Source organism: Gallus gallus, chromosome 33 (assembly GCF_016699485.2).
Source record: "Gallus gallus isolate bGalGal1 chromosome 33, bGalGal1.mat.broiler.GRCg7b, whole genome shotgun sequence".
NCBI classification, from domain to species: Eukaryota; Metazoa; Chordata; class Aves; order Galliformes; family Phasianidae; genus Gallus; species Gallus gallus.
The window spans coordinates 3,372,944-3,396,623 of NC_052564.1; the positions used below are offsets into that span (position 1 = coordinate 3,372,944).

General features: G+C 49.2%; 3 protein-coding genes and 1 pseudogene across 3 annotated transcripts; 2 read left to right on the forward strand and 2 right to left on the reverse strand.

The window, feature by feature from the left end:
• Positions 1-329: 329 nt before the first annotated feature.
• Positions 330-1,112, reverse strand: LOC121108036 (annotated as a pseudogene).
• Positions 1,113-7,291: 6,179 nt separating this feature from the next.
• LOC768747 (olfactory receptor 14C36-like) lies at positions 7,292-7,873 on the forward strand (the record flags this gene model as incomplete). Its single annotated transcript, XM_001231851.4, has 1 exon — positions 7,292-7,873. A coding segment is annotated over one exon (582 nt), but the record flags the coding sequence as incomplete, so codon positions are not given.
• A 3,847-nt stretch (positions 7,874-11,720) lies between these two features.
• Positions 11,721-12,404, reverse strand: LOC121108037 (olfactory receptor 14J1-like; the record flags this gene model as incomplete). Its single annotated transcript, XM_040654697.1, has 1 exon — positions 11,721-12,404. A coding segment is annotated over one exon (684 nt), but the record flags the coding sequence as incomplete, so codon positions are not given.
• A 679-nt stretch (positions 12,405-13,083) lies between these two features.
• Positions 13,084-22,491, forward strand: LOC121108038 (olfactory receptor 14A16-like). The gene is made up of 2 exons (XM_040654698.1): positions 13,084-13,137; positions 21,556-22,491. The coding sequence occupies exons 1-2, from the start codon at positions 13,084-13,086 to the stop codon at positions 22,489-22,491; spliced, it is 990 nt and encodes a 329-aa protein (XP_040510632.1).
• The last annotated feature ends 1,189 nt before the right edge of the window (positions 22,492-23,680 follow it).

A 23,680-nucleotide genomic window follows, 5' to 3' on the forward strand; every position in this document is an offset into this window, starting at 1 on the left:
GAGAGCAGGTATGAAAAGAGCGTGTTGTGCTGCTGTCCGTGGCTGTACCTCCCCCAGATCCAGATCCAGGCAAGGCAGGAAGAGAGAAGAGCAAAGGAAAAGAAGTTTTTGCAAGCTTTTTTAGTGTCTTTTAACCTATTCAGGGAACCTGGTTCCATATTTGTATGAGGTCTTGGCGTGAGAAAATAGAAAGTAGATGGGAAAGAAGAAGTGGGAAAAATGCAACACTTTTTTACAGATTGAAGTATCACACAAACAAAAAGAAAAGATCAAACACATATAAAATAGGAAGAACAATGACTGGGAATCACGTGAGGACAATGCCTACTTTATTGAAGCTGCAATATTGCATATTGCAACACTTTGCTGAGGGCATGCTTGATGTCCTTGTTCCTCATGCTTTAGATAATGGGGTTCAGTGTTGGAGGAACCACTGAGTACAGAAGTGCCACCAGCAGGTCCAGGGATGGGGAGGAAATAGAGAAGGGCTTCAGGTGGGCAAACACGACAGTGCTGAGAAACAGGGAGACCACGGCCAGGTGAGGGAGGCACGTGGAGAAGGCTTTGTGTTGTCCCTGCTCAGAGGGCATCCTCAGCACGGCCCTGAAGATCTGCACATAGGACACAACAATGAAGACAAAACACCCAAATGATAAACAGACAATGAAAAGGAGTAACCCAACTTCCCTGAAGTAGAATTTTGAGCAGGAGAGCTTGAGGATGTGGGGGATTTCACAGAAGAACTGATCCACAGCATTGCCTTGGCACAGAGGCAGGGAAAATGTATTGGCAGTTTGCAACACAGCATTGGGAAGCCCAGTGCCCCAGGCAGCTGCTGCCATGGTGGCACAAGCTCTGCTGCCCAGCAGGGTCCCGTAGTGCAGGGGCTTGCAGATGGCAACGTAGCGGTCATAGGACATGACTGTGAGGACAGAATATTCTGACGAGATGAAGAAGACAAAGAAAAAGATTTGTGCAGCACATCCTGCGTAGGAGATGTGCCTGGTGTGCCAGAGGGCATTGGCCATGGCTTTGGGGAGAGTGGTGGAGATGCAGCCCAGGTCGAGGAGGGCGAGGTTGAGGAGGAAGAAGTACATGGGGGTGTGCAGGCGGTGGTCGCAGGCTACGGCTGTGCTGATGAGGCCGTTGCCCAGGAGGGCAGCCAGGTAGATGCCCAGCAAGAGCCAGAAGTGCAGGAGCTGCAGCTGCTGCGTGTCTGCCAACGCCAGGAGGAGAAACTCGCTGATGGAGCTGCTGTTGGACATCTGCGGTTCCTGGGCATGGAGTCCTGTTCAGACTGCAGAAGATAATGACAAGTTTAGATCATTCTCAGAGACAATCCTCCTGCCATGTAATAAAAAATTTGCTTTGCCTTTGGAAATTGGCCATTTAACACTATATGGTGTATTTAATTTCATGAGGTTCAGTATTCTATAAGAAGTAGAAGCTAAATTATATCTTACTTTGATTTCATTTCCTAATCATATCCCAGCTTCCTGGAGATATTCCTCTTATGTGCAGTTTTCATGTCGTGTCTTTACCATATCAGCACTCAGACCACTGACCCATCCACTGTGCACTTAAATTTGTCTTTCAGAAATCTGCCTGTTTGCAGGATAAGTGATCCTTCCAGTAAAAGAGGCTGCATTGCCTGCAGCTAGAGATTTACCTTGTCAAGAGCTATGAGAAATCCTCCTCCAGTGCGCTCACAGCCAGCTCACACTCATTTCCCTTCTATCCTCGTGTCACCATCAGATCATGATCCCAGCCCTGCTGCGCTGTGCAGAAGAGCTGCTCCTGGGCACAGCTGTCTCTCTGCAGCACTGTCCACTTGTAGGAGCTCCCTCTGTCCCAGGAGCCCAGGAGCCCACATCAGCAGCAGAGGATGTCATTTTATCCTCCCCACTAGTCTCCCCTGAGATGTCCCTGGGTCTCCATGGCCAACAGCTCCTGAACGACAACAGCATGGTGACTGTACTTTGAAATCTGCTACATTAACCATCAAATGTCCATTGGACACTGCTATATCACAGACATATGGTTAGTCCTACCAGAGAGTGTTTGCTGTAACCAAAAGGGTACACAGAGAAGGACAGGGAGGGGTGGACTTCCCCTGTGCAGGGCAGTGATCCAGCTGAGGCAGTGCAGGCATCTCATCCCTAGATGGAAACCCTGGGGCTGAAATGGGATTCAGCTCTTCACAGACCCACAGGAGCTGGGATTCCTCTGGTTCAGTTCAGGTGTGCACAAGGAGTTGCCTGCATGTGAGCTCCTGCTCTGAGTCCTTGGTCCTTCAGCGGGGAGTCAGTTGCTCACACACAGACCCTGGATGATGACCAAGATGCCTGGGGTGGCTCTGGATTTGTTCTGGTGCTTGTAAAGTGTGTGGGAAATCCCTGAGATAGACACCTCCTTCCTGAGCATCATTTGAGGGCCAGAGAGGAGATAGAGGTATTCTTGGGCATCCTAAATGACATCAGACCCCTGCAGTTTAGGGCCATAGGTGTGCCTTTGTCCCCCATCTAAATGGGACATGCAGAGTAATTCAGCTGACTAAATGGATGAGCTCACAAAAGAAGAGGCAGATCTTTCTCTGTTCTCCATCTGCTGCATATGCTGGAGCTCAAGGTACTGCCAAGCTAACACACATCTTTATTCCTCAACAGACGAAAACACATGTGAATGGCATCAGAAGCAGCCGAGTGTCATGGCAGTTCCCTGGGCTGTCCAGCACACTCACATGCAGCTCCAAATGCAGCACAGGGCCTTCAGGAAAGCCGTGCCCTAAGAATGGCTGTGCTGCTTGGTCAACACCCAGTCCCGCAATGGATCTAATGCCTGCTTACCATCTACTGAACACAGATACCAAAGATGAGGTATCCAGTCAGACTAAGTCCACTGATCACTGATGCTTCCCAACTAGGATGTATTCTATGTGTTTTTATACTAACGAGAATACCCACACATTCTGAACTAGAAATTTTTATATGGTAGCACAAACAGTTGCTTTTGTAGCTTTTGCATCTTTTTTTTTTTTTTCCTTGTAAATTTTGTATCTTTTTATATATTTATTTATTTGTTTGTTTGTATTTTTCTGAAAAGGAGAATATTTTCCAGCACTATGTTTGCAGGACACAGATGCCTTCAGGTGCAGGGACACAGACAGCGGTGCCAGTGCCAATGCCCTGTGACTAATGCCCAGCGTCCACCGCTGCTCTACCCTGCTGCGTATTTCATGTCCCTCATCCTCCAGGGCTCTCCAGCTCTCCTTAATACATGACCATGCTGAAGGGCATGTTTTCAGCAGGCCATCCGGACACACACTCTTCCCACTGCTCTCCACATTTCCCCATGCCTTGCTCTTTGTTCACTCAAATACTTCCCAACCGTCTGGCTTATCTGTGACCTTCAGGGAGATTACTGGAACCTGCTCCATCTCTCCATGGTCTGATGGACTCTCTTGTCAGCTCCTTCACTGTGATTATATCTATCCCTTCCTATCTCTGTCTAACTCATTTCTTGTACAAGTACTCCTTGTGAAAGACCAACCTAAGTAGATGCAGCTTGAACAAGGCATGCAGTTGATCACTGTGTTTTACTGTTCATTCAATTGCATCACGTTTCCTTCTGTTTGTTGGCAAAATAGAGAAATCCTTCATTGCCCACGTGCAGCTGGTTCTCTGAGGAAAGCCAGTGGGAGTTGGTGCAATGGAGGTATAACAGTGAGCGGGTGACTCCAGAAGAGAAGAGTGATGTGAGGAGAACTGATGCCAGTCCCATGGGGCCAATGGGAGTAAAAATGGGGTGGGGAAGTTGAGAAGGACATTTGTCCACAACAGTGACAGAGCAAAGGTCATTAGGGGACATCCTGGATCAGTATCAACTGCCAAGTGCTGCTTTAAATTCTTGTTTATACACAACTATAAATAAATAAATAACTAGACTTCATAAATGCCCACTGGACTGTACCACTTTAAGCTCTCTTCAGATACCTCTCCAGTTAGCTGTACAAGTTCTGAACACCTGAAGAAGATGACAGGAAGGCAGAAGGCACAGGACAGCTCCTTAGGTTGTAATGGGCCCCACTGGGCATTTGATGCTGAATCCATCAACCACCAGTGAAGAGAGAAGATGGCATAAAGTGCTCAAGAAGACTTCGAAATCAGAAGGAACAGAGAAGTTTCTTGGAGTATTAATGGGCCCCTCTGAGGGCCACTAACAGGAAATCTTCCCCAGGGACTTGTTAGAGCAGATAATTGGAAGCCATGATTACAGGCAGGCAAAGGCACTGCAATGGTGGCTGTGATGCTGAGAAAAGCCTCCTTTGTGTTATGAAGCAGAAAGGCCAAGCCCTGATCCCCAGACCCTTGGCAGGGAGATCCTGTCCCTCCTGCTGGCTCAGGGCCCTTCCTGGGGCAGTGGGATGGAGGTTTGTATGAGGTCAAATGAAAGACAAGGGGACAGCAGCTCCCAGGCTCTGCATGGGGTGCAAGGATGCCGTGAGGCCCAAGTCCCATGCAGGCAGTGTGTCTCATCCCAGGATGTGGGATGTGAGAAGGGCCAGTCTCCACAAGCAGTCAACCCCAAGGAAACTTGGAACTTCAGATCTCTCAGTTGTAGTGCCCGCCTTTGGACACTCTCCAATAGCTTTATGTCTTTTATGTTCTGCGGTGCCCAGCAGTGCATCCAGTGCTCCAGGTGAGGCTGCAGCAGTGCAGAGCAGAGAGGGTCAATCCCTCACCCAGCTGGCAATGCCATGCTCAAAGCACCCAATGGGACAGTTATCCTTCCTGACTGCCTGGGCACACTGCTGACTCACGTTCAATTTGCTGTTGACCAGGACCCTCAACCCCCTTCATTGGGACTGCTCTCCAGTGTCCCATCCTCCAGTCAGTGTGTATGTGCAGGGTTGCCCCCTCCCAGGTACAGAATCAGGCACTTGTTCTTTTTATGCTTCATGTGGTTGGTGCTTGCCCGGTTCTCTAACTTGTCCACATCTCTCAGATGTGCACACCTCGTTGTGCACATCTGAACTCCACTACGGGGACTCCCGGCTCCCATGGTTCTGTGAGGAACAGAATCCCTTTTCAGCCCCAGGGTTTCCATCTGCGGATGAGATGCCTAACCCTATGGTTATGATTAGATGGTCTGATAGTACTAGGACAAATGGCTTTACATTTAAAAATGGGAGACTTAGTTTAGATGTTAGAAAGTGATTTTTACACACAGTCACAGGAAAAAATTGCCCGGAGAGATCGTGGATGCCCCATCACTGGAGACATTCAAAGTCGGTATTGATGGGATCCTGCGCATCTTGGTCTGGTGTTTGGCAGCCCTGCCCATGGCTGGGGCCATGGAACTAGGTGCACCTTGAAGTCCCCTCCAACCTAAGCCAGTCCGTGATTCAGTACTTTTATGACTGCACTTACAGGTCCTGAGTGGAGGTTTCCCGATGTGACATTTGTTTATCTTGTGGTCAAATTTCTTTTAGTGGGAACATCCATGCTTCTGGAATTGAGTGAACGTCTTGATTAACTGAATTGACATTGAAGTCCGTTCTGCAGTGATGACCCTGAGCTGTCAGCTCAGGAGGGCCGTGGATATCTACAGGGAGAGAAGGAAATCTCCTCCTCTGCTGCTGAGCTGGGCCGGGCTCCTGGGACACAGGGAACTGATACAAGTGGGCAGTGCTGCAGAGAGACAGCTGTGCCCAGGAGCAGCTCATGTGCACCACACAACAGGGCTGGAGGCATCATCTGCAGGTGACAGGGAGAGGAGATAAAGCAGAGAGCATACAGGCTGTATGGAGTGTGATCAGGCAGTGAGCTCACTGGACAAGCGTTGCTCACAGTCACTGAGAAGGTAAGCCCTTTGCTACAGGCAGTGCAGCTATGTTTTTGTGGAGGGATCACTAAAGCTGGAACACTCCATAGCAGGTCAGGCTACTATGGCAATCTGTGTATTTATATCATGAAAAAGACAAGTTCCATATGAGGTCTTCCCTTCTGCCGCATCAGAGCACAGCCCTGAGGGCTGCGTGTCCCAGGACGGCTGCAGGCTGTGCAGCTGAGGGTGCAGCCGGGTTCCCAGGGCTGTGGTGCAGAGCAGGGTCCCTGCTGTGCCCCAGGGGCTGTGTGCCGGGGCAGGGACTCTGCCGCCTGCCAGGCTCAGCACTCAGCCTGCCCGGGGAGCTGCCCAGGGCGCTGCGGGGAGACGTGTGGGGGGAAGGAGCCCCCCGGCAGGGCAGGGGCCTTCTGCTGCCACAGCTGCTGCCTGGGGCAGGGGGATCACAGATACGCTGCACCCCAGAATGTTTCCAAGAGCACTTTGCAAGAGGAGAGACAAGGCAGGGATTTTCATTTATATCATTAGGGAAGGGCAAAGGATGGGAGGCTGAAATCTAAAAGGGGCTGTCAACTCTGAACACATCTCTGAGACTCCGGAATTATACTTTAATCAATCTCTTGTTTTGTATACAGTCACACAGAATGTGCTTTCAGCCTCTCCTTTCTCGAAGGATAGAAACAGTTGAAATGATTGTCATTTTCTGCAGGTATGAATAATGCACTCATCCTTCAAATAGGCAGATTTCTGTAAAAGAAATTGGAGGGCACAGAGGTTGGGGTTGTGGTCTCCAAGAGCAGTTGGAGGAAAGATATGAGACTTGGAAACAGATGAAAATATCCAGGAAGTGGGGATATAATAAGAAAAAGAAAGGAAGGCAAAAGCTTAATAAGCCTCTTCTGCTTATGGAATGCTGATCTTAATGAAATTAATTTCAGGTAATGGAGCTAATGAACATTGTCCTAAGAGAAAGAAAAGGTTTCATAGCATAGCAGGAGGTGTGATTGTGAGAACTGTGTTGTCATTATCTTCTGCACTCTGAACAGGACTCCATGCCCAGGAATCACAGATGTCCAACAGCAGCTCCATCAGCGAGTTCCTCCTCCTGGCGTTGGCAGACACGCGGCAGCTGCAGCTCCTGCACTTCTGGCTCTTGCTGGGCATCTACCTGGCTGCCCTCCTGGGCAACGGCCTCATCAGCACAGCCGTAGCCTGCGACCACCGCCTGCACACCCCCATGTACTTCTTCCTCCTCAACCTCGCCCTCCTCGACCTGGGCTGCATCTCCACCACTCTCCCCAAAGCCATGGCCAATGCCCTCTGGCACACCAGGGCCATCTCCTACTCAGGATGTGCTTCACAGGGCTTCTTTGTCTTTTTCATCTCAGCAGAATATTTTCTTCTCACAGTCATGTCCTATGACCACTACGTTGCCATCTGCAAGCCCCTGCACTACGGGACCCTGCTGGGCAGCAGAGCTTGTGCCACCATGGCAGCAGCTGCCTGGGGTACTGGAATTCTCTATTCCCTGCTGCACACTGCCAATACATTTTCCCTGCCTCTGTGCCAAGGCAATGCTGTGGATCAGTTCTTCTGTGAAATCCCCCAGATCCTCAAGCTCTCTTGCTCACACTCCTATCTCAAAGACATTTGGATTCTTGTGGTCAGTGCCTCTTTAGTATCTGGGTGCTTTTCTTTCATTCTTTTCTCCTATGTGCAGATCTTCAGGGCCGTGCTGAGGATGCCCTCGGAGCAGGGACGGCACAAAGCCTTCTCCACATGCCTACCTCACCTGGCTGTGGTCTCCCTTTTTGCTTGCAGTGGTACTTTTGCCTATGTGAAGCCCCAGTCCCTATCCTCCCAATCCCTGGATCTGACAGTAACAGTTCTGTATTCAGTGTTTCCTCCAACAGTGAACCCTCTCATCTACTGTGTTAGAAACAAGGAGCTCATGTGTTCCGTTAGGAAAGTCATTTCACAATTGTTTATGAACTGTGATAAGTTCACTCTCTGTTCTTGCAGTTTTTAGTGTCATTTGTATTTACTGTTCTCTGTGATGGATGGTTTCATTCATTGGAGTTCCACTGAGGAATTCTTCTGGATTGTTTCTATTTCCAGTTGTGTGAATATGTGTCTAAATGTAGATCAGTGCTATCTTAGCATCTGCTTAATAAAACCCGATATCCACAATGCTTGAAGTTTGCTTGAAGTTTGTGGAGAGGCCTTGCAGAGGGGAATTCAGAGCTGAGCAATCACCAAATGCATGAATTTTAACAAGTGCAAGTGCTAGATTCTGTACCTGGAACGGGACAGCTTTGTCCGTATGTACAGACTGGGGGACGAAGGGCTGGGAAGCAGCTCTGGAAAGGGATGTGGGTGTTCTGGCCGATGTGGGGTTGAGCATGAGCCAGCAGTTTACCCTGACAGCCAAAAGATCCAACCATCCCCTGGGGTGCATCAGGGCCAGCACTGATGGCCTCTGGGTGAGGGAAGGGATTGTCCCGCTCTGCTCTGTGCTAGTACTGCCTCACCTCAGACACTGGGTGCAGTTTGGGTGCCACAGTTTCAAAGGGACATCAGACTTCAGGCATGGCAGTGGGGCAGGTGACAGTCTTGGTGCTGTCCTTCAGGATCCCCACACCCAGAAGTGAAGGGACAAAAGCAGCCGCAGCAGCAGCGCTTGTTGGTGGAGGGGGGTCAGCACAGAGGAAGGGGCTGGGATGATGCTCAGACCCTGTCATGGTTATCTCTAGATCTACCTGTGTCCATGACAGGGGACAGCAGGCCCACAGGTCCACTGGCCCAAAAAAGGGGGAGGGGAATGGGGAGGAGGAACAAAGAGGGAAACAAACAAACAAACAAAAAGCAAGTACAAACAGCAGCAACAGTCTGTGGAGGAAAACTAATTTGCTAATAGTAGAAATATAAGTTAATTGAGATCGAAGCTAAGAAATCAAATAAATGAGAGAGTTTCTGAAAACGGAGGTTCTTACTCTGATCTGCCAGGGAGCAAACAGAGAAAGTCTCATGACTTCCAGTCAGTTTCATCTTTCCCTCTGATTGGAAAAATGGAAACAGAACAGCAGAGTTTTCTGGGAGCTGCAGCACATTTCTTCTCTTCTGAGACTCCCAGTGCACTCCATGATGTGATGGTGTGGAATAACGACAACAGAAGTCATAAACCACCACAACACCACACCGCTTGTTGTCATCCGCATACTTGATGTGAGTGCACTCCATCTCACTCTCAGTGTCATTGATGAAGGTATTAAAGAGGATCGGTCCCAACACTGACCCGTGATCACTGTCCAGACATTGAGCCATTGACCTCCACTCTGTGGTTTCAGCCCTGCAGTCATTTCTTCATCCAGCAAACAGCCCACTCATCAAATCCATACCTTTCCAATTTGGAGAGAAGGATGTTATGAGGTACCATGTCAAAGGCCTTACTGAAGTCCATATAGATGACGTCAGCGGCTCCTCCTTTGTCCACTGATGTGGTGACACCACCATAGAAAGCCACTAGGTTGGTCAAGCAGGACTTGAACCACTGACTGAATGTTATTTGATGAATTTCATTTTGAAAGCTTACTTTTTTCTGACCAGATTGTGGGCCCAAAGGAGGAGTATGTGTACATGTGTTGCTGTGAGGTCACTTGTGCAAGCAGAACTCACCAACTTGTAGGAAGCATGTGGCTGAGGTGATGTTTGAGAGGTTATTTCTGTCTCTGGAGGTGACAGATCATCAGCAGGAACATGGCTGGCAAAGGGCCTCGGAAGACATTCTTTCTGTAGTAGCCAATAAGACAGCCATGAATTCAGTCATGTCCCTCCTGCTGTCGTGTTGTGTACTCACACAGAAGAGCCAACACAGTCCCTCACACAAACCTCCTCCTTCCTCTATGGGGCCTACCAGGTGCTTAGGCAGGGAGGATCCCACAGTCAGCATGTCAACCTGGCATTTTCTGTCGGCCTCTCAGGGACACCGCAGATGTGATCCTGTATGCACGGATCCCAGCCAGAACTCAAGGGCTGACCAACAGCTGCTTCAGGCAGAAGTGAGCACACCATTCCTTCCTGTGACACCTTCCTGGTGCTGGCCTATCAACTCCACAGACAGAAGGGATCTCACTGCCACCTTCACAGCCACGTGCCACCTGCAGGCCCATGAGGTCCTGAGGTAGAGCTGAGCTCACTTCAGTGTTCTGAACCACCTCCTCCTTATGGCCTCAAGCTGATCAGTCACACGTCACCTCCTGTACATACATCACCTCACATTCATCACTGCATTAAATGCATTTGCTCAAAGACTCCACGATTCCTGCTCTGCCCTGAAGAGCCAAGTACCCAAAGTTTGGGTTAGGGGAGGGATTGAAGGTGAGGAGGGCAGAGCACAGGAACTGCGTCTGTGGGTGTTGGGTGTTCAGGATAGGGATTAAGGGTCAAAACTCACCTTTTGGGGCAGAGATGCAGCAAAGGTTTAGTGAGAGGGCTTGGTGTTCTGCTAAGGTTTTCAGGACATTGTAAGGGTACGGGCAAGCATTATGGATCAGTGTTTTGCTTTGGGCTGTAGTGACGGCTAGCATTAAATATCACATTTTAATGCTAGCAGTTAAAGCTTGGTTTTAGCATGAGTAGGAGAGTAAGTCTGGGAATCTGTGCAGTCCATTCCTTGGGAATGTTCCTGGCAGCAACTTTTAAAGAAGCCCTGAGCCTTCAGGCACTGCCATGAGGAGATCTCTGTTAACAATAGACTTGCTATGGTGGAAACAACCTGTGTGACAGAAGTGCCCACTGCATGTCCTTGCTTGTGTTTGCCGCCACACAGCAGCACTGCCACCAAGCCACAGGAGCTGCAAGGCTAAGGGACTCTCAGATTGAGGTTCAGGTCGGCACACCACCACCACACCACTAAATTCTGTCTCTCGGTGCAACACTGAGCCTTTTCTTGCAAAGCTTCTGTCTCACCTCTGTTGGCTGTTCCATTCCTGAGACAGAAGTGGCACCTCATTTGGGAAGGGGAAGGACACAAAGCTCTGCAGGAGAACCTGCACCGCCTGCCATGCAGCTCTGTGCTACCCCAGAGTCACATCTCCTACCTACAAATTCATGCTCCAGAATGTCTCCTGAGAGTCCTGAGGAACATTTCCTGGGCTCTCATGCATGCTTCAGCTACCCCAGGGCATGCTGGAGGCAGTGCCCACCTCTGTGGCAAATGGAAAGAAGCTCTGAAGGGAGACTTCAGGGAAAATGTTTAAACCTCTGAGATGAGAACCCATATCCAAGACCCTTTCCTATTCAGGGTCTCACAGAGATTGAGGAAGAGGGGATCTGACAACCAGTGTGCAAACCAGGTGCTGTGGCTGGCCTGCCAGAAGCACTGACAGATGTGAACCTGAAAGCTCAGATCCCAGCCGGGAGCCAAAGGATGGCCCATCAGCTATTGCAGGCTGAAGTCACCGCACAGTTGGATTAACAGCCGTGTGCTTCCTGCTGGATTGTGGCTTTCGTAGAAAACTGACCCCAACAGCTCCAGAAATGTCTCACAAGAAGAATGACAGACAAAGTCATTGCATTTCCTTTGCTCTGTTAAGATTTACAGAGCCGGGTTCCATATGTACAGATTGTATGGGTCACACTGTACACGTACAAGCTGAATAGGAATTGATAGGGGTGATGACATTTCAGTGAAAAGCATTAAAACAGTTGAAAAGTTGAAATATGCCAAAAAAAAAAAAAACTTTTAATATATTGTTCTTAATACAACAAACCAAACAAAACGAAAAAAAAACAAAAAAACAAAACAAACAAACAAAAAAAACCCACACAATCCATAATAAGATTGATTGTTTCTATAAAAATCTGCATTACAAGCCCTATATAGATAAAGATGGGCAGTTCATTGCTTTCAGAAGACGTTTGGTCATGAGTTTCCACAGAGCATCCTTGAGCTCCTGGTTCCTTATGCTGTAGATGAGAGGGTTCAGTGCTGGAGGCACCACTGAGTACAGAAATGAAACCAGCTGGTCCAGGAATGGGGAGGAGATGGAGGGGGGCTTCAGGTAGGCAAAAAAGGCAGAGCAGACGAGAAGGGAGAGCACGGCCAGGTGAGGGAGGCACGTGGAGAAGGCTTTGTGTCGTCCCTGCACAGAGGGCATCCTCAGCACAGCCCTGAAGATCTGCACATAGGAGAACAGAATGAATACAAAACAACCAAGTAAAGCAAGGGCACTAAAGACAATAAGCCCAACTTCCCTGAGGTAGGCATCTGAGCAGGAGAGCTTGAGGATGTGGGGGATTTCACAGAAGAACTGATCCACAACATTGCCATGGCACAGAGGCAGAGAAAATGTATTGGCAGTGTGCAGCAGAGCATTGAGAAGCCCAGTGCCCCAGGCAGCTGCTGCCATGGTGGCACAAGCTCTGCTGCCCAGCAGGGTCCTGTAGTGCAGGGGCTTGCAGATGGCAACATAGCGGTCATAGGACATGATGGTGAGAAGGGAATACTCTGCTGAGAGGAAGAAGACAAAGAAAAAGACCTGTGCAGCACATCCTGCGTAGGAGATGTCCCTGGTGTGCCAGAGGGCATTGGCCATGGCTTTGGGGAGAGTGGTGGAGATGCAGCCCAGGTCGAGGAGGGCGAGGTTGAGGAGGAAGAAGTACATGGGGGTGTGCAGGCGGTGGTCGCAAGCTACGGCTGTGCTGATGAGGCCGTTGCCCAGGAGGGCAGCCAGGTAGATGCCCAGCAAGAGCCAGAAGTGCAGGAGCTGCAGCTGCCGCGTGTCTGCCAACGCCAGGAGGAGGAACTCGCTGATGGAGCTGCTGTTGGGCATCTGGTACTTCTGGGCACCAGGACCTGTCCAAGGAGTACAAAGGTTCAATTCAGAGATTTCTGTGTGGAAAATGTTCATTCAATCACAATGATGTGAGCTACATTTCATGATGCTGAGTTTGCCTGGAGGGCTTCTACACTTTTTCTCTCAAGGAAGCACTCTTTTCCCCGTAGATACAGGGAAATGTGGTGTTTGTGTGAGGGCAACTTTTCTTTACAAAATGGGTCAGATGAAGTAACTTCTAATAGAGAGGTGCTTGTAAGCATCTGTGAGCTCAAAGCCAGAAATATGTGGGTCATAAAAATAAATTTGAGTGAAATTTTTTCTGTTCTCCCTCCTCTCGCTCAGTGTGTCCATGGAGTGTTTGCTGAATTGAGTAATTCTGAGTGCTTCTGGTGCTCTCAGTATGACTGCCTATGAGACCCAAGAGGCAAAGGGATTCACAGCTGCTTGGTGCGGAGTAAGTGGAGATGGTTGGGCATGTTTCTAATTGCTCTGAGCTTGACAAGTTGGAAGATGGAGAATGATTGCACCCCCATAACACTGTGAAAAGAAGTCAGACCCTGATGAGAGCAGGGGAGTCTACTACCCATCACTAAGTAGTCAGCATTTCTCAACGTACTTCAGCAATGCCTCATCACCATACAACATGCAAACAACACCTAATATTCATTTCACCAACCTCACAGCATTGCCTTGGATGTAGAAGCTCCCTGCTGTTGACAGCCCCTTTTAGATTTCTGCCTCCAGTCTTTTTCCCATCCCTAAGATTAGAAAAAAGACAATCCCTGCCTTGCCTCTCCTCATACAGAGTGTCCTTGGAAACATGCTGGGGTGCAGCGTAGCTGTGATCCCCCTGCCCCAGGCAGCAGCTGTGGCAGCAGAAGGCCCCTGCCCTGCCCTGCCGGGGGGCTCCTTCCCCCCACACGTTTCCCCGCAGCGCCCTGGGCAGCTCCCCGGGCAGGCTGAGTGCTGAGCCTGGCAGGCGGCAGTCCCTGTCCCGGCACACAGCCCCTGTGTGGGGCACAGCAGGGACCCTGCTCTGCACCACAGCCCTGGGCACCCGGCTGCACCCCCGGCTGCACAGCCTGCAGCCATCCTGGGACACACAGCCCTCAGGGCTGTGCTCTGACAATGAAGCACTGAAGCCCTCACCTGGAGCAGGTCTTTCTCCACAGTAAAGAAACATGGAGCACCTTCAGCCAGGTATCTAATGGGATGTCGCAGAGTTAGTGATCTCTCCAGGAAAATCAGAGCAATTGCCTGTAGCAAAAGACTTACCTTGTCAAGGATAGTGAGAAATGCACCTCCAGTGAGCTCTCACCCTGCTATTGTGCCACACAACATCTAAGCTCTCTTCCTTCTCTCCTCCCCATCTCCGGATGGTCATGGCCCCAGCCCTGCTGTGTGGTGCTCAGGAGCTGCTCCTGGGCAAAGCTCTCTCTGCAGCACTTCCCACTTATATCAGCTTCCCGTGTCTCAGGAGCCCAGCCCAGATCAGCAGCACAGGAGGTGATTTCCTTCTCTCCACAGCCCTCCCTGGAGATATCCATGGTCCTCATGAGCTGACAGCTCCTGCAAGGCAGCACAGTCATCTCTGCAGAAGGTACTTCGAAGTCAGATCCATTAATCAACACGTCCAGAGGATTCCAAAAACATGGATGTTCCTAACAAAAGAAGTTTGACCATGAGAGAAGCAAATACCAAATCTGGAAACCTCTCCTCATGACCCGTAACAAAAATGACTAACAGACAAAGACAAGGTGGGGTGGACTTCCCCTGTTCTGGGCAGTGGTACAGCTGAGGAAATGCAGGCATAACGTTATTGGATCACAGCATGGCTTAGGTCGGAGGGGACTTTAAATAGCACCTGATTCCAAGCCCCCAGTCATGGGCAGGACTGCCAATCACCAGATCAGGCTGCCCAGGATCCCATCCAACCTGTCCTTGAATGCGTCCAAGGATGGGGCACACAAAACTTCTTTGGGTGACCTTTTCCACTTCCTTTGAGTAGAAAATTTGTTCCTAAAATCTCACATAAATCTCCTCTCTGTACTTTAAAGCCATTTCCCTTTGTCCTATAACTAGCAGACCATCGCATCCTAACCCTAGGATTAGGCATCTCATGTGCTGATGAAAACCCTGGAAATGAAATGGGGTTCTGTTCCTCAGAGGTCCATGGGAGCCATATGTCCTCTTAGTTTAGTTGAGATGTGCACAATGAGGTGTCTGTGTGTGACTCATTTGAATGGCATAAGAAAAGTATAGGGTCATGCCAGTTCCCAGTTGACAGGAAGCTGGCAAACTTCGTTCCAGTTTGAAAGAAGAGCAAGAAAGATGATCTAGGCAATTATGAGCCTGTCAGTCTCACTTCAGTACCTGGTAAAATTCTGGAAAAAGAAATGATGGTGGGAGTTACTGAAAACAACTGAAAGACAATTCTGTCCTTGGTCAAAGCCAATACACGTCCATGAGTGCAAAACCCTATTGAACTTAATGTCCTTTGATGAAGACGTCATCCATTTAGATGAACAAGGGAAGCAAACTGATGATGTCGTTTTGGATTTCAATAGAGCGTTCGATACTGTTCCTCACAGAATACTTCTGGACAGAATGTCCTGCATAGGGTTAGACAGAAAAACAAAGTTTTGGGTGAACATTTGGCCAATAGATGGGGCTGAAAGGCTTCCAGTAAAAGTGTTCCATCAAGCTGGAAGATGGTCACAAGCAGGGTTCCCCAGGGCTCCATTTGAGGACCACTTTTCTTTGATGTATTCATCGATGACCTGCATGCAAGAGCAAAAGATGTTTTGAGCAAGTTTGCTGATGATATCAAACTGGGAGGTACTGAAGCCTCCACTGAAGATGGAGAGGCCTTGCAGAGTGCTGTGGACAAGACAGAGAAATGGGAAAGCACCAGTGACATGAATTACAACTAGAACAAGTGCCTGATTCTGCACCTGGGAAGGGGCAACCATGGACATACACACTGACTGGGGGATGGGATACTGGAGGGCAGTGCCACTGAAAGGGACTGGGGGTCCTGGGCAACAGCAAATTGAACGTGAGTCAGCAGTGTGCCCAGGCAGCCAGGAAGGACAACCGTCCCCTGGGGTGCACTGATCACAGCATTGCCAGCTGGGTGAGGGAAGGGATTGTCCCTCTCCACTCTGCACTGCCGCAGCCTCACCTGGAGCACTGGGTGCACTGCTGGGCATCACAGAACATAAAGGACATAAAACTATGGGAGTGTGTCCAAAGGAGAGCACTGGACGAGGACCCCAAGGAAAGGAGTTACAACACCAAGATTGCTAGAATTCAAGAAGCATTCAGACAACACTCAGTGATATGGTCTGCTATTTGGGTAGTTGTGTGGAGCCAGAAGTTGGACTTGATAATCCTTGTGTGTCCTTTCCAGCATAGGATATTCTAGGATTCTATGATAGTGGGTACAAGCATGATTATGTTGGAGTCACTATGCTGTCACAGTGGATGCAAGCTTACTGACACCTGAGTCATTGTGTTGTCTCGGTGGTGTAGAGAGCAGTGATGTCAGAATTACTGAGTTGTGGCAGTGGTCTGGATTACAGTGATGTCAGAGTCATAGCGCTGTGACATAACGGGAGAAAATCTCAGTGAGCTCAGCATCACTGTGTTATATCACAGCTGATAGGAGCACAGTGGTGTTGCAGTCAGTCAGGAGCTCTGCATGTGGGTGAGCATCAGACATGGCATCCCCAGAACCAAACACTCTCAGTGAGGAAATGGAGCGTCCAGCTAGGCCTCAGAGAACTGAAGTTCCAAGTTTTATTGTCACTGACTATTTGTTCAGACTGGGCCCTTCTCACATCCCACAGCCTGGGATGAGACACACTGCCCACATGGGACTTGGGCCTCATGGCATCCTTGTACACCATGCAGAGCCTGGGAGCTGCTGTCCTCTTGTCTTTCATTTGACCTCATACAATCCTGCATCCCACTGCCCCAGGAAGGGCCCTGAGCCAGCATGAGGGACAGGATCTCCCTGCCAAGGGTCTGGCGATCAGGGCTTGGCCTTTCTGCTTTATAAGACAAAGGAGGCTTTTCTCGGCATCACAGCCACCATCCCAGTGCCTTTGCCTGCCTGTAACCATGGCTTCCAATTATCTGCTCTAACAAGTCCCTGGGGAAGCTTGCTTGTTAGTGGCCCTCAGTGGGGCCCATTAATACTCCAAGAAACTTCTCTGTTCCTCCTGATTTCAAAGTCTTCTTGAGCACTTCATGCTATCTTCTCTCTGCACTGGTGGTTGATGGACTCAGCAGCAAAAGTCCCCCTGGGAACCATTACAACCTAAAGAGCCTTCCTGTGCCTTGTGCTTTCCTGTCATCTTCTTCAGGTGTTCAGAACTTGTACAGAAAAATGGAGGGGTGTGTGGAGAGAGCTCAAAGAAGAGTCTAATGGGCATTTACGAAGTTCAGTTATTCATTTACTTATAGTTGTGTTTAAACAAGTCTTTAGAGCCACTTGTCAACTGATTTGACCCAGGATGTTCCCTAATGAGCTTTGCTCTGTCACTGTTGTGGACAAACGTTCTCCTCAACTTCCCCACCCCATTTCTACTCCCATTGGCCCCATGGGACTGGCATCGCTTCTGCTCTCACATCACTCTTCTCCTCTGGAGTCACCCGCTCACTGTTATACCTCCATTGCACCAACTCCCACTGGCTTTCCTCAGAGAACCAGCTCCATGTGGGCAATGAACGATTTCTCTTTTTTTTGCCAATAAACAGAAGGAAACGTGATGCAATTGAATGAACAGTAAAACACCGTGATCAGCTGCATGCCTTGTCCAAGCTGCATCTAACGAGGTTTGTCTTTCACAAGGAATACTTGTAAAAGAAATGAGATACACTGGGATAGGAAAGAATAGATATAATCACAGTTAAGAAGTGGACAAGAGAGTCCATCAGACTTTGGAGAGATGGAGCACGTTCCAATAATCTCCCTGAAGGTCACAGATCAGCCAGGTAGTTAGGAGGTATTTGAGTGGAGAAAGTGCAAGGGATGGGGAAGTCTGGAATGGAGTGGGAAGAGTGTGTGTCCAGATGGCCTGCTGAAAACATGCCCTTCAGCATCGTCATTAATTTAGGAGAGCTGGAGACCCCTGGAGGATGAGGGACATGAAATACGCAGCAGGGTAGAGCAGCGGTGGATGCTGGGCATTAGGCACAGGGCATTGGCACTGGCACCGCTGTCTGTGTTGCTGTACCTGACGACATCTGTGTCCTGCAAACACAGGTCTGGAAAGCACAGCCTGTTCTGTAAAAGCAAAGCAAAACAAAACAAAACAAAATAAAATAAAGACTCAAAATCCCTTTGAAGTTTGAAATTCCCACCTTAAAAAGAAATGGGACACAAAGGATATTCAAAGTTGAGAAGTGTGTTCACACATTTTTATCAACTCCAGGTTGATGACTTCTGTCTTCTGTTGTTGACCTGAAATGTGGAGGCACTACTCAGGATAATGGCTTCCCTCCATCTTCTAGCCATCGTCTTGTTCAAATAAAAAAGGTGGAGACTGACTTCTTACATCATTTCTGAATAATAGGTCAAAAATGAATGGTAATAAACTAAAAGAGAGATTTACATTTGACATTTGGAAGGAATTCCCAACGTTCAGCTGGTCATGATGTGAGGCATGGAGCTGGTGTGGAACAGGTAGTGCAGAGAAGTTGTGGCTGCCTCATCCCTGGAGATGTTCAAGATGTCAAGGGCCCCAGGCATCCCAGTCTACTGTGTGACGGCCCTGCCCACAGCAAGGGAGTTGGAATGGGATGATCTTTTAGGTCCTTCCAATACATGCCACGCAAAAGTCCTACTGTTCTTGTCAACTTCTTCCAACACAGAATCCTGTTTGCTTAGGTATTCCCTGATCACCTCCTCTTTCACCAAGGGCATACGTGCCTTGCACCAACATTTCCCACCAGTCTCTGGCAGCTAGGATTCCAAGATGCACAGTATCAGAGACTTTTTCCATGTCCTGTCTCACCAGGTTCCCTGCCCCATTCTACTGTGGGCCCTCATTCTCCCTAGCCTTCCTTTTGTAACCTACATACTTCTACAAACCCTTCTTGTCTGTGATATGCCTGGGCACATTCAATTGCAGTTGAACTCTAACTTCCCTAAGCTCACCTCAGTAGTTACGCCGGACAAAGTCTCTGCGTTGCTGCCAGGTGACCTCTTCTTGTTTCCACATCCTGTATGCTTCCTTTCTGTGTTTGGGTTTGACTAGGTCAATCCATTACCATTCCTGCAGGACTTCTGACAATTTCACTTGGCTTCCTCTTCCTTGGAATGGTCTTACTCTGCTTGGAACCAGTGATCCTTAGACAGTTATCACATGTTTTGAACCTATTCCCTTGAGAGCCTTACGCTGCTGGACTAGTAGCCCATGTTCTCTTTGATCCTTGCATTCCCCACTAGCCCTTCCTGGCTGGTGAGTATGAGACCCAGCAGAACACCTCTCCTTTTTGGTTCCTCTATGGCATGGTCAAGAATCTGCAATCTGTGCTCTCCAGGGATCTCCTGGATGGTGTATGCCCTGCTGTGCTGTCCCTGCTGCAGACACAAGAGTGAAAAAGGCCCAAAAAGTGGACAAGGGCTCCACAACAATAGGCTCCCATGTGTGTGTAGAGGGCACCTTCCACTTGCTCTTCCTGATCAGGAAGCCAGGAACAGACACTGTTGGGCTCCTCTGTTTGCCATTTCTATTCACTCTGGTGTGGCTGTTCTGCCATCCCCACGCACAGCTCAGTGCACTCTCACAGGGGGTAGAAAACATCCTAATTGGATAGTGACATTGGACTTAGACTGGCTGGATAGCTCATCTTTGCTTTTTGTGTTCAGTAGGTGGCATAAGGGCAGTACTTCCATTGTGGGGCTCAGGGTTATCCAAGCAGTGCAGACACTCTTAGGGCATGGCTTTCCTGACGGACCAGTGCTGCATTTGCAGCTGCATGGACTGCTGCCATGCACAGTGAAAGTCCACCCCTCCCTGTCCTTCTCCATGTGCCTTTTTTGTTACAGCAAACACTCTCTGGTAGGACTAACCATATGTCTGGAATGGGTCATTGTCCTCTGGATATTTGGTGGTTAATTCAGAAGATTTCTAAGTACAGCCATGATGCTGTTGTCTTTCAGGAGGTGTTGGCTGTGGAGACCCAGGGACATCTCAGGGGAGATGAGTGGGAAGGATGAAAATGACATCCTCTGCTGCTGAGCTGGGCCAGGCTCCTGGGACACAGGGAGCTCCTACAAGTGGGCAGTGCTGCAGAGAGACAGCTGTGCCCAGGAGCAGCTCTTCTGCACAGCACAGCAGGGCTGGGTGCGTGATCTGCAGGTGACATGAGGATAGAAGGGAACGGAGAGAGAGATTACAGGATGTGCACGCAGTGAGCAGGCTGTGAGCTCACTGGAGGAGCATTGCTTTCAGCCCTTCACATGGTAAGTTTGCATCTTCAGGAAATGCTGCCACTTTTCCTGGAGGGATCAATGAATCTGGGACATCCCATCGCAGAGTGTCAGCATGCAGTTTCTATGTGTTTGCTGTGTTTGTCTGGGAAATATGAGCACATCTCTGAGAATCCTCAATTGTACCTTTCACAACCTGCTGTTACATGAACAATCTCCTCAAGGGCTTTCAGCTTCTCCTCTCCCAAAGGACAGCACCAGCTGAAATTATCATCATTCTCTGCAGACATGCACTTGTCCTGCAAACAGGCAGATTTCTCTAAGACAAACTTAAATGTACAGAGGTTGGGATGAGGGCTCTCAGTGCAGATAGGGTAAAGATATGAGACATGGAAACAGCTCCTAAAAGGAAGGTATCCAGGAGACCACGATATGATTAGGAAATGAGGGGAAAGTAAGAGCTCTTTAAGCTTCAACTCATAAGGATAGTGGAGCTCATGAAAATAAACTCAAGTTATGGAGTTAAATGAACATTTTCCTATGTGAAGGTAAAACTTTCATACTATGACGGAAGGTGTGCCCCTGAGAATGGTCTTGAGTCATCATTATCTTCTGCACCCTGAATAGGACTCCATGCCCAGGAGCTGCAGATGCCCAACAGCAGCTCCATCAGCGAGTTCCTCCTCCTGGCGTTGGCAAATGATTGGAGGCAGAAATCTAAAAGGGGTGGTCAACTTTGAACACATCTCTGAGACTCCCACATTATTCTTTCCTCATTCACTCTTTTTGTAAATGGTCACAGAGAATGAGCTTTCATCCCCTCTTTGCTTACCGGATATAATCCGTTGAAGTTAAGGTTGTTTTCTGCAGACATGTATAGTGCACTTATCCTGCAAACAGGCAGCGTTCTCTAAGACTAATTTTAGTGCACAGAGGCTGGGCTTGGGGGCTCTAAAAGCAGTTGGAAGTAAAGACATGAGACATAGAAACAGCTCCGAAGAGGAAAATATTCAGGCAGCTGGGATATGATTATGAAATGAGGGGAAAGTAAGAGCTCCTTAATCATCTCCTTCTTAAAAGATGCTGAAGCTCATGGAATTGAACACAAACTATGGAGTTAAAGGAACATTTTCCAAAGATAAAGAAAAAATTTGTAGCATGCCGGGAGGACTGTTTCTGAGGAAGATCTTGACTCATCATTATCTTATGCACTCTTTAAGCTTCAACTCTTAAGGGTAGGTGAAGCCCATGAAAATAAACTAAAGTTATGGACTTATATGAACATTTTCCAAAGTGAAGGAACAAAATTTATAGCATGACGGGAGGAGTTTCTCTAAGAATGGACTTGACTTGTCATTATCTTCTGCACCCTGAACAGGACTCCATGCCCAGGAACTGCAGATGCCCAACAGCAGCTCCATCAGCGAGTTCCTCCTCCTGGCGTTGGCAGACACGCGGCAGCTGCAGCTCCTGCACTTCTGGCTCTTGCTGGGCATCTACCTGGCTGCCCTCCTGGGCAACGGCCTCATCAGCACAGCTGTAGCCTGCGACCACCGCCTGCACACCCCCATGTACTTCTTCCTCCTCAACCTCGCCCTCCTCGACCTGGCCTGCATCTCCACCACTCTCCCCAAAGCCATGGCCAATGCCCTCTGGCACACCAGGGCCATCTCCTATGCAGGATGTGCTGCACAGGTCTTCTTTTTATTATTCTTACTTTCTGCAGAGACTTTCCTTCTCACCATCATGTCCTATGACCGCTACGTTGCCATCTGCAAGCCCCTGCACTACGGGACCTTGATGGACAGCAGAGCTTGTGCCACCATGGCAGCAGCTGCCTGGGGCGCTGGGCTTCTCTATTCCCTGCTGCACACGGCCACTACATTTTCCATGTGTCTCTGCCATGGCAATGCTGTGGATCAGTTCTTCTGTGAAATTGCCCAGATCCTCAAGCTCTCCTGCTCAAAATCTGACTACCTCAGGGAAGTTGGGATTATTTATTTTAGTCTTTGTTTAATCTTTGGTTGTTTTGTCTTCATTGTTGTGTCCTACATGCAGATCTTCAGGGCTGTGCTGAGGATGCCCTCTGAGCAGGGACGGCACAAAGCCTTCTCCACGTGCCTCCCTCACCTGGCCGTGCTCTCCCTCTTAGTCAGCACAGGCTTTTTTGCCTACCTGAAGCCTTCCTCTATCTCCTCCCCATCCCTGGACCTGCTGGTTTCATTTCTGTACTCAGTGGTGCCTCCAGCAGTGAATCCTCTCATCTACGGCTTGAGAAACCAGGAGCTCAAGGCTGCAGTGAGCAAGACATACGTCTTCAACATCCATAAGATGCATGCTAGTCTCACAGGAGTCTCAAGGTAACTCTGAAATCGTTAGGACAATCTCTTATTATTATTTGTCTTCATTGTTGTTTTCACAGGCACGACTTTGATTTCAAAAGTGTTATTCTTGGCCTGCAACATTTCTGTTGTGTTTTGACACACTCATGTCATGTACCTGTAGAACAAGTTGCTCTGTTGATAGACACAATAAAGAAGCCAGCAGAAATTTGTCTGTCTCTGCTCCCATGTTTTACTATCTATGAAAGTGGAGGAGCAACTGATGTATGCAGGAGTATTGCAGGGTCCAGGAACCCAGCTGCAACACGGAGCAGCAGCCTCGGTGTCCATGGGGGCTGCCCCTCACTGCCCAGGAGTTCCATCTCCTTATCTGTGTTTGAGACGGGGCTGCTGTTTCCCAGGTCCAATGGCCACAGACAGCAGCAGGAGGTGGTCTTTGTGTTGCTGCTCTCTTTTCACTTCCATACTCCCCTCCTTGTCTACGCCCTGGGGGATGTGGGTGGACCAGGAGGGTTGCTCTGGACATTTGTCACCCTCAGCCTCTCACATCAGCCATTTCCAGCACTGCCTGCATGTTGATGGCAGAGCTTTTTCCTGAAGCCATCTCCATGCTCCTGGTGGTAGAGCGGGGCTGTCTGCAGACCCATGTGTGGGACATGGCTGAGGCAGCACTGGATCTGTAAAGCAGGAATGCCGTCAGTGTGGTGCACTGAGGGCTGAAATGGGCACTTGTGCTGGGGAAATGCTTCCCACCTCAAACACACCTGTCCTGTGCAGTGCAAGCACGGTTGGGTCAAGTGTGGAGCAGGGACATCGCGGTGATAAGTCACAGATGGGAAACCCAACACAGCCAATGGGGGGGGGGGGGAGCAGGTGGTCTTGATACACAAAGAGCCAGGTAGGAGGCAGCTGTGTATCCTGGCAGAGAAACCAGGGAAGGCTGTGGGCATATCACTGCAGCATGTGTGAGCCTGTGAGGAGATCATGGGGAATACAGAGCCAGGCTCTGCGCTCTCATACACAGTGGGAGGATGAAAGTGATGGGTGAAACTGGAGACATTCTGCCTGAAGAGAAGGAAAAGATTGTTCACTCAGTTCAGGGCTCATCCTGAGCAAGGTGGCTTCTGCCTTGTGTTTTGCCTTCATTGTGCTGTCCTGCTTGCAGATCTTCAGGGCCGTGCTGAGGATGCCCTCTGAACAGGGACGGCACA